At 31.2% G+C, this 15,501-nt stretch overlaps 2 protein-coding genes across 2 annotated transcripts; one reads left to right on the plus strand and one right to left on the minus strand.

Moving 5' to 3' along the window:
- The first annotated feature begins 4,050 nt into the window (after window positions 1-4,050).
- Window positions 4,051-6,912, plus strand: LOC107920502 (uridine 5'-monophosphate synthase). Its single transcript, XM_016850244.2, has 6 exons — window positions 4,051-4,939; window positions 5,354-5,437; window positions 5,699-5,781; window positions 5,872-5,959; window positions 6,045-6,299; window positions 6,575-6,912. Exons 1-6 carry the CDS (start codon window positions 4,157-4,159, stop codon window positions 6,701-6,703), a joined length of 1,422 nt encoding a protein of 473 aa, XP_016705733.1. The 5' UTR covers window positions 4,051-4,156; the 3' UTR covers window positions 6,704-6,912.
- A 4,242-nt stretch (window positions 6,913-11,154) lies between these two features.
- LOC107918659 (NAC transcription factor 56-like) lies at window positions 11,155-12,460 on the minus strand. Its single transcript, NM_001327149.1, is given in 3 exon segments — window positions 11,155-11,764; window positions 11,864-12,171; window positions 12,268-12,460. Coding segments are annotated over 3 exon segments (1,050 nt in total). The 5' UTR covers window positions 12,452-12,460; the 3' UTR covers window positions 11,155-11,206.
- Window positions 12,461-15,501: the final 3,041 nt, after the last annotated feature.

Raw genomic sequence — 15,501 nt, forward strand, 5'->3', positions numbered from 1 at the left:
ATCGGCCTTGCCTTTTTGGCTTAATTGCGTGGCGTCTTTGGAAGAATAAAAATTTATTCATATTCCAAGGCTTGTCTTGGAATGCTTCTAAGATTTTTAAAGTTTCGTTAAGCTGGGCTCGAAAATTTTTGTTTGCACATAAGAATAGCCCACCTGGTAAGCGTATTGGTATTCAAGGTCAATCATTTTTAGGTAACTTTTTTTATTTACATACTGATGGTGCGGTGAATGTAAGTACAGAGTCCGCCTTTACTGGCGATGTGTTGCAAGACCAATTTGGGGATTGAATTGTTAGTTTTAATCATGCTTTGGGTGATTGCTCAATTTTTGATGCTAAGTTATGGGGCATCTGGGATGGTTTACTCTTGTTATAAGAGAAAGGGCATGATAGGGCTTTGGTTCAAACTAATTGCTTAGAGGTGGTCAAAACTATCTAAGAAGGTTACTTTGTGTTGTCGAATTCGGCTTTGCTTTGGCGAATTCAATAGGTGCTACAGAGTAGAAATCATTAGGTGATAAGGCATGTGCCTATGAAGAGTAATCAAGTTGCCAGTCTTATAGCTAAGATGTCTTTTGATGGGAAAGAGGGTATACAAGTGGTTGAAGATAAGCCTAGGGAGTTAATTGACACTCTTAAAAAAGACAAGGCTTATGGTGCTTTTGTTCATTTTAATTTAATATAGTTATCTCATTTTATTATTTACCAAAAAAAGAGTTATTACTTACACTAAGTAAGTCTAATACATTAACCCTACATACAAAATTTAAAAAATGATACTTACATGTCTTTGTTACTAAGTTACGACTTGGTCCATTATTTTTCTATCCATTAAATTTTAATACATTCATCACTGCTAATTAAAAGCAATGGTAATTAAATATACATTAAATAATAATGAATACAAAAATATGAGAGTAGAGCCAAACATATGATTCACGTGTCTACGTTTTGAACCTTTCTAAGTAAAAAAACAAGCAACTAATATTTCTTATTAAAATTACTATTTTATTTAATTTTAATAAAAATACAAAAATCAATATAAAAATTTTAAGGTAAACTATATAAATAGTCACTCAATTTTTATAAATTTTTATTTTAAGCACTTAAATTTCTTATCATTTTAGGCACTCCTATTTTTTTTATTTTAATCACTTAATATTTCTATTAACAAAAGTCTAAGTTGGCATTTTTATAATTAATAAATAAATTATAAAATTTCTACATAATATTTTAAATTCCATATCATTAAGGGTTTAAAAATATCTCCCATATTCTTCATCTTTATCATTTCAACCACCACTCCGTCACCATACTCACATAACTCATCACTAGCTAAATTGGAGGTGCTCATGGGCCAGGATTAATCGGGTTCAGGTTGAGCTCATGTAAAGAATTTAGACCAATTTTTCGAGTTCGGGATTGATCCAACCCAAAAAATGGACTTACTTTTTTGCCCAAGTCTAGTCCAATTTAAGAAAGGTAAATCCGGGCCCGACTTGGCCCACCTATATTTATTTTTTTAGATTATTTTTATTTAAAATATTTTTAAAAAATATAATACATTAAAAATGCTAAAATGAAACTTTTCTAACACATTAAAAATACATTAAAAAGTAGTTATATTAAAAAATATTACCATAAATATAAGAAATGTTTTATTATATTAAAAAACACAAATAAATATAATAATATTTATTGTATTAAATATAATTTTTTAAAATTTATATTTTGGGTTGGGTTATTTAGTTGAGTAATTTTTTTTTAGATTTTGGGTAATGGTTTAATTGTTATTGGGTTAGTGATTTAATATAAATATATAATTATTATTTAACATATATAATTAATATAATATTTTTTAGAACATAATATATTTAGGCCGGGTTAGGCTCGAGCAAAAAATCTTGTCTAAGGCTCAGCCCATATAGAAAATGAGTTTTAAATTTTACCCAAACCTATTTTTTGAGTATCGCATTTTGTCAAAACCTTCTCATTTTTGAGCAGACATTTGAACTTGAGTGAACGACCTAACCCATAAGTAGTTTTAAGTGGAACCACTATTTGCCTCAAATATCACCACCATTCCTCACCATACCATCACATCATTACCACCTCTCCTCCACTCTCAAACCCACCGTCAATACCTCATGAACCATGACAACCATCGTAAGCCAACCTAAACATAGCCCCATCAACACCACTATCCATCATTTAACCATCATACCCAAAGCCTTTACAATCCAAATCCTTTTAAAAATTAAACAAGTTCCAAATCAACACTTAAAAAAAAAGTCAGAAAAGAGAAAAGAAAGAATTAAAAAAAAACTCAAAGGAGAAAAATTATAAAGGGCAAAGGAAAAATAAAAAGGAGACCCATCTAATAGAATCTCCTTCCAAATCCAGATGGTGGGTTTTACGCTTAGACTGAGAATAACAACATACCTTAGAATTGAGGCAACTGGACGGTCGGAGAATGAGATAGGAAGACATTACCTCCTAGTTTCAAGGCGAGATTTGAAGAGTTTGTGGTCGATTCATGCAAAACTAATATGAGATTTGAGACGAGAAGGAAGAGATGAGAGTTTTTGTGTACCTAGTTGCAGGATAAGACCACCGGGACAGGTGGTGGCGACTAGGGGCGAAACTAGGGGTTGATAGGGGCACTGACCCTCCTAAAATAGAAAATTTTTCATTTAAGCTCTTTAAAAATTTTAAAATTTTAAATTAGTAAAGGTAAAATTACGCTTTAGTCCCCTAAAAATATAAAAATTTGATTTTATTCTTTAAAATTATAAAGATATAAGCTATTAAACTGATAAAATTACATTTTTATTATTATAAAAATTACAATTTAATTTTGATCCTTACTAAAATATCATCTGATTTCATCCCTAATGATGACGATAACAAGTTAAAATGCCATTTCTGTTTGACGAAAAGAAAAACCCTTTTTTTAAAGGTGAAATTTCCATGTAGTATAATTTTAAAAATTATTTGTTAATTATAAAAATACCAGCTTGAACTTCTATTAACAGAAATATAATAGAGTGATCAAAACAGATAGTACCAGAAGTGGCTAAAATGATGGAAAAAGAATTTGGGTTTTCAAAATGGAGACCAATATGAATTTTTTTTTAAAAAACATTCCACTTACTTTTTGGATACGGGTAAACTACTAAAATAGTCACTTTTATTTGTCTCAAGTTACATTTTAGTCACTTATGTTTGAAATGTTATGTTTTAGTCACTTACGTTATCGTGTTGTAATATTTTAGTCACTGAGCCATTAATTGCCGTTAACAGTGTAACAATAAGCTGATGTGGCACGTTAAATCATTATTTCAAAATTAAATTTTAGGTTAAATTCTACAATTGGTCCCTATATTTTTTTCATTTTGAGCAATTTATTTTTTTCTTTTATATTCTTTTAACTTTTCTTCTTTTTTTCCATTCTCTTTTGCTTCTCCCTCTGTTTTCCTCCCTTCTTCATTTCTTTTAACGTAGTTTTTTTTATATTTTCCATTTATTATAACTAGTCCACAAGCATAAGTGGGGAAAACAAATGGAAATTATAGAAAAACTACGTTAAAAGAAATGGAGTAGGGAGGAAAACAGATGGAGAAGCAGAAGAGAATGGAAAATAAAGTAAAAAAAAAAAGAAAGTTAAAAGAATATAAAAGAAAAATATTAAATGGTTCAAAACGAAAAAGTATGGGGATCAATTGTATAAATTAATCTAAATTTTTTGTTTGAAATGATTATTTAACATGCTACATCAACTTACCGTTACACTGTTAACGGAAATTAACGGCTCAATGACTAAAATGTTAGAACGTGATAACGTAAGTGACTAAAACATAACATTTCAAATATAAGTGACTAAAATATAAGTTAAGGTAAACAAATGTGACTATTTTAATAGTTTACCTTTTTGGATACTAATAATAATAAAATCATTGGAGTAATTTGAATTGGATTATAAATTTTAACAAAAATTATGAAAATTTTTTACGTAATCATCCGACTTGCCCCGACCCACACGAAGACGTACGTCAACTGGCTTTACTTTTTTATTAAGCATCAGAGCACTCCCCCTTTCCATTAACACTTTTCCACTCACCTGCACCACCAGCACTACCATTCGCCGCCGCAACAACAATGTCATCAGTAGAGTCTCTCATCCTCCAACTCCACGAAATCTCCGCCGTTAAATTCGGCAACTTCAAGCTAAAATCCGGCATCTCTTCCCCTATCTACATAGACCTCCGCCTAATCGTCTCCTACCCTTCCCTCCTCTGCCAAATCTCCCAATCCCTCCTCTCTTCTCTCCCTCCCCAAATACCCTTCAACCTCATCTGCGGCGTTCCTTACACCGCCCTCTCGATCGCCACCTCCATCTCCCTCGACACCTCCATCTCCATGCTCATGCGCCGCAAAGAAGTGAAGGATTACGGTACCGCAAAGTCCATCGAAGGCGTTTACGAAAAGGGTCAAGTTTGTTTGATAGTTGAAGACCTCGTAACATCTGGAGCATCGGTTCTTGAAACCGCTGCGCCGTTACGGGCGTTGGGAATCAAGGTGACGGACGCCGTGGTGGTTATAGATAGAGAACAAGGCGGAAGGCAGACGTTGGAGGAGAATGGGATTAAGCTTCATGCTCTGTTTACTTTAACACATATGGTTAAGGTTTTGAGAGCGAAAGGGAAGTTGAAGGCGGAGATGGAGATTTTGGTTATGAAGTTTTTGGAAGAGAACAAGGAAGTGGCGGTGCCTAAGGTTGAGAAAGCGAGGGTTAAGAGTTTGGGGTTTGAAGAAAGGGCAAAGTTAGCTAAGAATCCAACTGGGAAAAAGCTCTTTGAGGTTATGGTTAAGAAACATAGTAATCTTTGTTTGGCTGCTGATGTTGGGACTGCTGCTGAGTTGCTTGATATTGCTGAGAAGGTAAATTGGTTTTAGTTTATCAGCGAAGTTTTGAAGTATTCTAGGATGAGAAATTTTTGTGTGTGTGTGAAAGTACAACTTCTTCAGTTTTTTAGGGAAAGTGATGGAAAGTAGGTTTTCTTTTATAGAATTTATACTTTGGAAACTTAGGCAGTGTTACTTACAGCATCATATTTAGCCGTATTTTTATATCTTAACAATGTCTTTGTACATCAAATTCTTTTCTGTTGATATAATAATCATGGGATTTTGAGTTGTGACTAAGCTTTGATATATCGGGGTTAAAAACAATGTTAAGTTCGGTGTTAATGTTTAAACTTAGACTTGAGTCTTAAAAAGATGTCTGTTAAGTGGATTTTAGTTTGTATTAACTTGTTAGAAAGTCGTTTGCTCCATATTTGAATTTCTATGCAGGTTGGACCAGAAATCTGTTTATTGAAGACTCATGTTGACATATTCTCCGATTTCACTCCAGATTTTGGTTCTAAACTTCGTGCGGTAAGTCTCATCTGCTTATTGAATGTCTTGTGCCTATATTTTCCGAACTATGGCCATTCTTGAGAAATCATTTTGATTTTCTATGGAAGTATAACTTTATCATCCTTGCGTCTATTTTCAGTATTCAGGTTAAACCTAGTGATGAAGAAAGTTATTGATTTTCATTATAGATTATGTCAGATTGTGTGAACCGGTTGTTATTAATAGAGATGTTACTGCTAAGTTAAACTAACAGTGCTGTTTTTGACATTTCAACTGAAGATTGCAGAAAGACATAACTTTATGATCTTCGAAGACCGTAAATTTGCCGATATTGGTAACACAGTGACAATGCAGTATGAAGGGTAATATTCAGTTTTTGCAGCCTAAGTTTCCCTTTTCTTGTAGATGCCTTTGCTTTTGTCTTACTGCTTCTGGCACGTATGCTTTTGCAGTGGTATCTTCCGTATATTGGATTGGGCTGATATTGTTAATGCACACATAATCTCGGGTCCTGGAATTGTTGATGGTCTGAAGTTGAAGGTTGGTTATGATTGCCCAACAGTACTTTTTAGCTAGAATTAACATACAGAGTTAGAACTAATCTTTTCTTGGGGAAATTTTTTAGGGTTTGCCTCGTGGTAGGGGACTGTTGCTACTGGCAGAAATGAGCTCTGCTGGTAACCTTGCTAAGGGAGACTACACGGCTGCTGCAGTAAAAATTGCAGAAGAGCATTCTGATTTTGTCATTGGTTTTATCTCTGTCAATCCGGCATCATGGTCTAGGGCACCGGTAAATCCAGCATTCATTCAGGCAACCCCTGGAGTCCAAATGGTAAAGGGTGGTGATGATCTTGGCCAGCAGTATAACACTCCATATTCTGTAAGTATTTGGTCCTATCATTGCTCGTTCTAGAGTTTAACTCTTCCTCTGTAAGGCTATTTTGTATATATGAATTTTCCTTGAAAATTCTTTTAAATGTGCTGTCTAGAAAATGACTAAGGTGAAAGAAAATGTCTCTCTTGTCCTGTTGTGTCAAAACCCTGTATTTTTTCCCAAAACGCACTATATATTAGTGTGATGCTGGTTTTTGTCGATTCTAGTGGCGTTTTGCTTACTCTTATCGGCTTTAGTAACCAAAATAAACGATATTCCAGGTCATCTTTGATAGGGGTAGTGACATAATAATTGTGGGGCGCGGAATCATAAAGGCAGCAAACCCTGCAGAGGCAGCTCGCGAATACCGCCTTCAAGGATGGGAAGCATATAAAGCTAAATGCAGTTGAGAGAGATGTTTTAGGTTCTGAACCTGTAGCTTGAAACTGATACACACGCTTCCCTAATAACAAACAGTTGAATTTTGTTTAATCAATAAGTTGACATGCTTGGCACGTTAGTATGCGGAATGCAATCCTTGAACCAGAGGTTTTGAGCTAGGAATACCCTTTAATCCTTGTATTCTGAGGCTATATATATATGTATATATTCACATGCATGTATATGTGCATTTTATTTTGGTTTGACTGCCATATTTGTTAAGCCGGACAGACCCTTGCATTATTTTCCAAACATGGATCCGAATGTGTTGTGAAAAATGATTTTATCATATATATAATATATATATAAAGTAAGGTATAGAAGCATTTTGGAAAACAATCATATGCACCAGCTCTTCTTTGGTTCTCAAAGGTTGAGTATTTCTCAAGTCAAGTTGGAGAGCTGGTGTGCAAAGCAAATCAAAGAAAACAAATTTATGTGAAAGTTTAAAATTACAGTAAGTAGGCACTCTCATTGCTTCAATCTTCATTAATATTTAAATAATAACTAAACTTTTTTATTAATATTTATAGTGATTTTTATATAATAATATATCTTGATTTATTTTTGGAATAAATCAAGTACATTTTGTTTAAAGAAAATGTATTTCAAGCGTATCTTAACATTTTAAATATGTATTTCTATCATTTTCCAATTTAGGTTTAGTTTAGTTTTACTTCTCAAAAATGTTTTTGGAGTTAACATAATAAATAGACAATTTTTGAAGTCAGAAGTGCTTTTAAATCTAAAAGCAAAAACAATTTTTTCTAGCTTCTGCTTTTGGCAAAAGCGTTTTTAGGAACAAAGGATAATTTTAACCCTTACAAAGTATTTTATGTAATATTTATATTAGGTATGTAATTACTTTCTTATTGAAATTTATTTTAAATATATAATATTATATATTAGTTATATTTTAATATTTAAAATATAGTTTATATATTCAAATTAAATTTTAAAAATATTTTATATTAATTGCTTAAAAATATTTAAAATTTATATTTCATATATTAAAATATTAACAACAAATTATAATAAATTATTTTTTATATTCTTACTAAAATATCGTAATATTAACTAATTTGAACATTATTTAAATGCATATTTGTTACTTTATAACACCATGTCTAAAATGAATTTTTTTTTTCTCAAAAGTACTTTTTGACGGCAATACTAAATACTTAAATCTTAAACTAAACTTTTTAAAAGCTTTCTCAAAATTACTTTTCTACGGTACTTTTTAAAAACACTTCTTAAAAGCAATGCTAAACTAACCCTTAATTTTATAAAATTTGTATTCTTTTTTAAAAAAAAATGTAAACTTTGATTTCTCAGAGTAACATTACTTATTATTTTAAAGATATTTTATTGATCAAATACTATAATTAAAAAAATATTTTAGCAGCAGTTATTTTTTTAATTTAATGTATGGATTATTATGTTTTAATTTTGAAATTATATTAGTTGTAAATTAAAAATGGTTTTTTAGTCAAAATTAGTTTAATAAGAATTAATTATTGAACACAATAATTGTATTCAACACATGGTAAGAATATGTTGTTAGTTCTAGTACTTTGATAAAATTTGAGATTTAATCATTGTATTTAAAAAGTTAAAATATAAATCTTACTTTTTATTTAAAAATTCAAGTCTAATCATTATCATAATTAATAGTTTAAGTTAGAAGTTGCCAACTTAATATAACAATAAGGTGGTTCTTATACGATGTGATTTATCATTGACGGAAAATAAACATATTAAGTTGACAAGTTTTGACGGAATCTATTAATGAGATAATAATTGGACTAGGGTTTTTAAATTGAAAAAGTAATAGGATTGGTTTTTAACTTTTAAAGTATAGAGATTAAATCTCAAATTTTATAGAAATATATGGACTAACAACATATTTTTAACTTATATATTAATTTGTTTTAGATTTTCTTTTAACATATAGATTCATATATTTGTTTTTTTATTAGCAATCAAGGCTATTCGAAATTAAACATATTTGTTCAATCCCAAATAATCTCATCCCCGCCCTCAATTATAAAAATAAAAGACTATTTGAAATTAAATAGTTTAGTCACAATTGCCGTCAACTTAGTAATGGAAGTCTAAGGTTGACTTTTTTATTGGCCTAATAATAAATTTAGTCCTCCAATGTTTGTACATTCTATCAATTTGATCTTAATCTAAAAACTTTAACAAATTTAACTTTCAATGTTTTCAAAATTTATCATTTTATTTCTAATTCTAAAAATTATAGTATATATTTAAAAATCTTAAAAATATTTTTGTATTTACGTTTCTTTTTACTTTTTATAATTTATATTTAGTTTTCTTGTTAACCATTCTCATTTTCTCATCAACCAAACATGTGAAAAGCTCAAAAATTAAAGCTATTTTTGATTCAATCTCTTTTGATTTACTCTCCCTTTTTGGTTACATTATTCATCCCAAATGTTTAATTAAAACCAGAAAAAATCTCAAAATTAACAAATTTATAAATTTAGAAAAATCATTGGGTTGACAACACCAACTTCAATGGCCTTACTCTTGGTTACATAGATGGTACTTGTTTTAGGCTCTAGTGTTTTTGTATTTTATCATTTCTAATTCAGACATTGGAGAGAGATTACAGGTTAAGACCATGCCCTTTGCTATTTCTAACTTCGTCAATTGAATGAAAGAAAGGACAAAGTGGAATGTATCGTTGAAAGCCATTTTGGTTACAAAAATCTAAAAAATAATTTTATCTTTACTTTTTAAGAATTTTAAATATAAAAATATTTTTTATAATTTTTATAATTAGGACTAAAATAACAAATCTTGTAAACATTGACAATAAGACCCATGTTAGACTTCTCTTAGACAATTAATAAAATTACGATTAAAATATTTAATTTCAAAATTTTAAATAACTAAAAAAACAATAATTAATAACCTAGATACAATCAACTGAATAGTTCTTACTCTATATTTTAAACTTCATTGTTTTAAATTTCCTTTTACCTTTAAAAAATACCTTTTAAAATCTATAATAAAGGTAACAAAGAAAAATTAATAGGAATGTAATTAAAATATTTTATTTCAAATAATTAAATAATTAAGTTAAAAAAATTAATAGTTGAGCGTGTTACATATTAATCTTGAATTTGGCCTAAAAATTCAATCTGATTTTATGTAAAAATATATTCAAATTGGTGAAGGATTATTCCAACTTGTACAATGGATCTCCTTAAAAATTTATATGACCAATTCTAAAATAGAGCAAGCTAATGGCCGACCCTTTTTTCACCAGGATTTCAAGTTTACTTGGATTATTTTGTTTAATATCAAGTATCTATGTCCCCATAACATAAATTTTTGAATCAGTGAATAAATAAAAGTACGAAGAATCAAATTATAGTTAATAAAAAAAATAGATAAATTAATTTTTGTACATTAAATCATCTTTTCGTCAAAAATTACATATCCACTTCTATTATTAAGTAATGACATGACTGATGAAGCAAGTAGACAATGACACTTATTTAAAAAATACAAAATAATTTTTTTAATAAAAAAATTAAAGAAGGTATAAAAAAAAGATTATTTTCCAAATTTAAACACTACTTTATAAGAAATTATATAAAGTTATTTTGGGGTTTCCATGGAAAGGGAATTTAATTAAAGGGACTTTAATTTGTGTGGTTTTAAGATAAATGATTCCGTTTTGTGATAAAGCGAAGAAAAGTCACCAGCATTTACCTATATCTTCTCAATGAAATGAAAATGACATCCACATTTGAATATTCTGCTTTCATTTGTTTTTTTTTTTTTATATTCATATTTTTATATATACATTAGATACAAATATTTTAATATGGACTAGAAAGAAAAGTTATCAAATGTTTGCTCGTGCTTATATTTTGTAAAATTTTACATTTAAAGAGCAAAAAAACAAACAAAAAAAAAATCAAAGCATTTAGGCTAGGGTTCAAGGAGAGGAAGTGAGCAACCACATAGAAAGCATGATTATTGATTAATGAACAAGGAAATTCAATAATGGTACACTATATTTGATGTAAACCAACCATATCCATTATATTCCTAAAACTGCGCATCATCATTAATAATAAGATTCTACAACAAGAAGGATTTCTATACAATATTTCACTGTTATTCCTACAGCAAATTAAATATAATATAGTATATATACATATGTATATATTATCTATCAGTTTTATTCTTTTTTCTTTTTCTACATCAAGCTATATGTATATGTATATGTTTAACACTAGATATTAATAAAAATTTAGCTATATCTATGGCTCAAGAGTTGAAACTTTGGTTCATCGATCTCTTTCCCTAACAAGAAGTAGGTAAAACATACCACTGATGAAAGTTCCCTAAGCTAGTTTAAAATTTGGAATATTTTCTTCAAGGGCATAAAAATGGTAAACCTACAGAATACCCCAGTACCTGAAAATTCAATTTAGAGTGTACCAGTTGAGGCCTGGAAGTTGATATGAAGGTCGAAAAATCCCATCCTCCATTGACCCTACCATTGTTTGTTGTTGCAGGTGAGGGGTTTGAGGAAGCTGGCTAAGCAGGGTTGCAATTGAAATTGAGCCATTTGTGTCTGGTTTTTCCAGGCTTCCATCATTGCTATGATCCCCATGAAACGTCTTGCTTGTTGAAGGACTGGCTGTATCCTCATCGGTCCAGTAAAGCGATGGGACGGTTCTTCTTTTGAGAGGGTTAACCATAGACAGGTCTGGCTTTGAGCTTGAACAACATCCTAAGTGAGACATCGAACCATTGTTATTTATCCCATCACTCCCCAGCATTCCATCAAACAGGTTATGTTCATGATTTTCAAGAAATGTTCCACAACTTGTGCCCTTTGTCTGGAACTGAAGACTGCCAATTGACATTGAAGTTGGTACTGGCCCACCCATATCATCTATGGCCTCATCTTTTTCATATCCCAAGGGTCTATTTGTGTTGTTTTTCTTGTAGATTCTACATAGCACCCAATCATCAAGCTAGAACGCAAGAAAATCAGGTTCCAAACAATCAAATTCAGATCAATAGAATAAAACCACTAACTTCATTTAAAACTGATGAAAAAACAAAAAGATTACCCTTAGTGAGTTCTTCTTGTATCCCAAGTCACATCCAGGGGGTTTGTTGTTATTCTTATTATCAGGAAGCCTATATTCATGCATGATCCAATTTGTTTTGATCCCTTTAGGAGGCTTCCCTCCATAGAAAACCAGTGCCTTCTTCACACCAACCTTTTGTGTCCCTTTCGAGTTTAATACCGGCTTATCGGTTCCGGTAGCCTTCCAATAACCCGAAGTTGCCGCCCTGTTAGGCCTCGCTCCGTTCGGATACTTTCTTTCTCTAGGACTAAAGAAGTACCATTCACGCTCGCCAAACGTAGCCTTAGCTGCAAACCTCAAACAAATTCACCCAGTACTATTTTAATATACAAAATTGTTAATTTTCGGTGGTATCGCTAAAGATATTTGATAAAATGTTTTACCTGGTAATTCCCATGGATCAAACTTATACAAATCAACTTCTGCAATTATTGCAACCGGTAGAGGGGCTGAGGTAGCCTTTTTCTTGAGATAGTGGACGACTAGCTCTTCATCCGTGGGGTGGAACCTGAACCCTGGTGGGAGGTTCGGCTGCCGCGAGACGGTGGAGGAGTCGGTGCTTTCCATTGCTGCTACTTATCACGATTAATTCACTGATGAAACCGAGAATATTTTTGGTTTGGATTCTGAAAGTTTACCAGGGAAGAACATCATACAGCTTGTGGTTTTTTTTCTTGAGAGAGAGGCTGCTGAAGAAATGGTTGCATAGTGTTGGCATGAACATTATTATTCTTGTAATAAAAAGGCTTTAATACACCAAACTTGGCATCTGTTTACTGTTTAATCCACCATATCCAATCTCGATACGACACGCAACGAGAAATTAAAAGGGTATTTTCATCCTTTATACTAGGTATTGGTTAGCTGAATCCACGCACAAACTGGTTGATAATTGACATGCAGCGGTTACCAAGTGAAAAATGAAATTGATATATATTCTTGATATTTATAATGATGATGATGATGATGATGATGACGTGAACTGAGGGCCCACCCAATGGTTGACCGACACGTCTAGTTCCCCAAGTGTGACAGGGATCGACACGTGGGGCATGGAGTATGGCCCACGCGATGCAAGGGATAATATGGAGAGATGAGATAATTGTGGAGGATTGGCAACAAACCTTTTTCTTTTCTTTTTACGCTTTCAGATGTCATGCTATTGTTGTGCAAAATCCTACCACCAAAAAAGCTATTTTAGATGACTAATCTCTAGCCAGCACCACACCTAAAAAAAAAAAAAAACAGATCAGCCGTGGCCAGTGGCCTTGCCTGTCTTTCTGGTAATTTGGTTCACTTGTTCGACTTTTGATCATGTTTTGTCGCGAAGACCGAAGATTTATGAACTTAAAAAATTGTCTGCTCCAACATATATATAAATTTTCACAATGTCTAATCAATAAATATAGAGATAATTTTTTTTCTCTATCTATAATAGTGATTACCTTTTATGTTGGATGATTATTTATGTGTGTAAATTTTTTATTCTTTAAAGTTAAAGTATATTTTATATTCCTATTCACTTTGTAGCATTAGAAATTTATCCCTTTATTTTTATTTTTATTTTTAAGAATTTAGTCTTTCTACTTTTTAGATTTAAAAATTTAAATCTAGTTGTTACCCTTTAAAATTCTTCTATTAAGTCCATTAATGTGACATTTTGAGATTAAAAGAATATATATTCACTTGGTAATCATGTAAAATAAAAGTAATGTTGAAAATACTAATATGAATTAAAAAAAAACCTATTCGAACTTGTCATGATAAAATAATTTTTTGTTGTTGGAATAGGCTTATTAAGAAAAATGGACATAAACATTTTGATTGAAATAGTTAACAATATTGGCTATTTAGACTAATTAATGACATTACAAAAGTAGAGGGACTAAAATATGTCAAAAATTAAAATATATAGATTAAATATCAAGTTTCAACATAAATATAAGGGTCAAAACTGAAATTTGACTATTGTCTTATAATGTAAAAAGAAAAAAAGAAAAGAAAAGAAAAGAGCAAGGCAAACCCAAAAGAAATGGGAAGCCACTTATCAACCTCTAAGATCCTTAAGGCATTCAAATTATATATAAACACGTAACATTTTGATTGAAAAGATAATGATATTAGTTATTTGGACTAATTAATAACATTATAAAAATATAGGGACCGATTAAAAATGAAGTATAAAGATTAAACCTCAAAGTTAAACATAGCATAGAGACTAAACTGAAAACCAATCATTTTAGAAAAATGTAAAAAGAGGAAATCACACACGCGTGTCAACAAAGGGAAGGTCAAGGACCTTCCTTATATATAGTTATAGATTACAACTTATTGTATTGATATATCATTTTATGATTTGTTGATATAAAGTTTGAAAGTGAAGGTTATGGAGGTTTGAAAAGGTATAAAGGTATTTGGGCAGAGTTTTAGTTGTATGTAAGTTACGCTTAGAGTCTTCTTGGAATTGATGAGAGTTTATTTAAAGGCAGAGCTTGGTATGGTGTCTCTCTAGGCATGAGTCTTATTGTGTAGAGCCATGGAGTGCAACAGTAAAGCTTTGGAGTTTTTTACTAAAATGTGATGCGATGGGGTGTGGTTTTGCCCTTGTTGAGTTAGTGGTAGAGTCTTAAGTGACATTATTAGATGTGATTAAAGGTATTTGAATGGACCTTGATGTGACCTGATGGCATATTACATGATAAGAACATGTGAATCTAGTGAGCTCCTTTAAGAGCAAAGCATTCTTAGCCAAAATGATTGACTTGACAAGGTGGTAAGTCTAAGATGATTTAAACCATCAAGCAAACCAAGAAGTTATTTTTTTATGGTAAAAATAAAGTGTAACCCTTCTCAGGTTAACAGATCACAAATAACAATTCCTAATATAAATATCTTTAAATGTTCTCCTATGAGAATGTTTTCAATTTGCACCAGTGGAGTGTATAACTAAACAAGCCCGAGATTGTCTCTAAAGCTAAGCTTTTCCTTGAAGTCAGAAGTAAGATTATCCTTAATGTCTAAAGTGAATGTCCCATTGTCTCTTGGTTTTTTTCACACTTTTCAAGCCTTATGTAAGGCAAGTGGTGCTGAAGTTCTATGCCAACGTGATAAAAAGTATCATAGATAACAAGAGCAAGCTCTTTTCGAAAGTGTATGTGTGTGGAAAGTGGTACAATTTCAATCTTTCACTGATCAGGTAGGTTCTTAACTGCTACTTGAAACCTAGTGGAGATAGAGGAATTATTGAACACAACTATTATTATTATTACTAATAATGTCCATTGTACTTGGCTTGAGAAGGGAAGAATTAGAGCTTCTTCATTGACCACTACATATGTAGCCCTGTATGGAATTATTATAATAAATTGAGTCCCCAATAATCAAAGAGATGAAGTGGGATAGAGGGCAACAACCTTGATAAAGAAGGTGGTGAAGATGATGGAATTTGATTTGGGGTAGCTTGTGTTTTATCAGGTGGTAAGTCATGCTGAGAAGTTACATGCTAGACATATTTTATCTTTTCCTTATTTGATTTATCAAGTACTTATTGCACAAAATCTGCAGCTGGTAAGAGCTATTGAGCAATGTGTGAGAGAAGTTCCTAAGTTAAAGTTCTC

The sequence above is a fragment of the Gossypium hirsutum genome, chromosome D13, assembly GCF_007990345.1.
Source record: "Gossypium hirsutum isolate 1008001.06 chromosome D13, Gossypium_hirsutum_v2.1, whole genome shotgun sequence".
Taxonomy (NCBI): Eukaryota; Viridiplantae; Streptophyta; class Magnoliopsida; order Malvales; family Malvaceae; genus Gossypium; species Gossypium hirsutum.

Excerpts from the sequence above, each read along its gene's own strand:
- LOC107920502 (XM_016850244.2), top strand. The coding sequence starts at position 4,157 with ATGTCATCAGTAGAGTCTCTCATCCTCCAACTCCACGAAATCTCCGCC. Across the intron at positions 4,940-5,353 it reads TGCTTGATATTGCTGAGAAG|GTTGGACCAGAAATCTGTTT; the intron begins GTAAATTGGTTT and ends ATTTCTATGCAG. Across the intron at positions 6,300-6,574 it reads AGTATAACACTCCATATTCT|GTCATCTTTGATAGGGGTAG; the intron begins GTAAGTATTTGG and ends ACGATATTCCAG.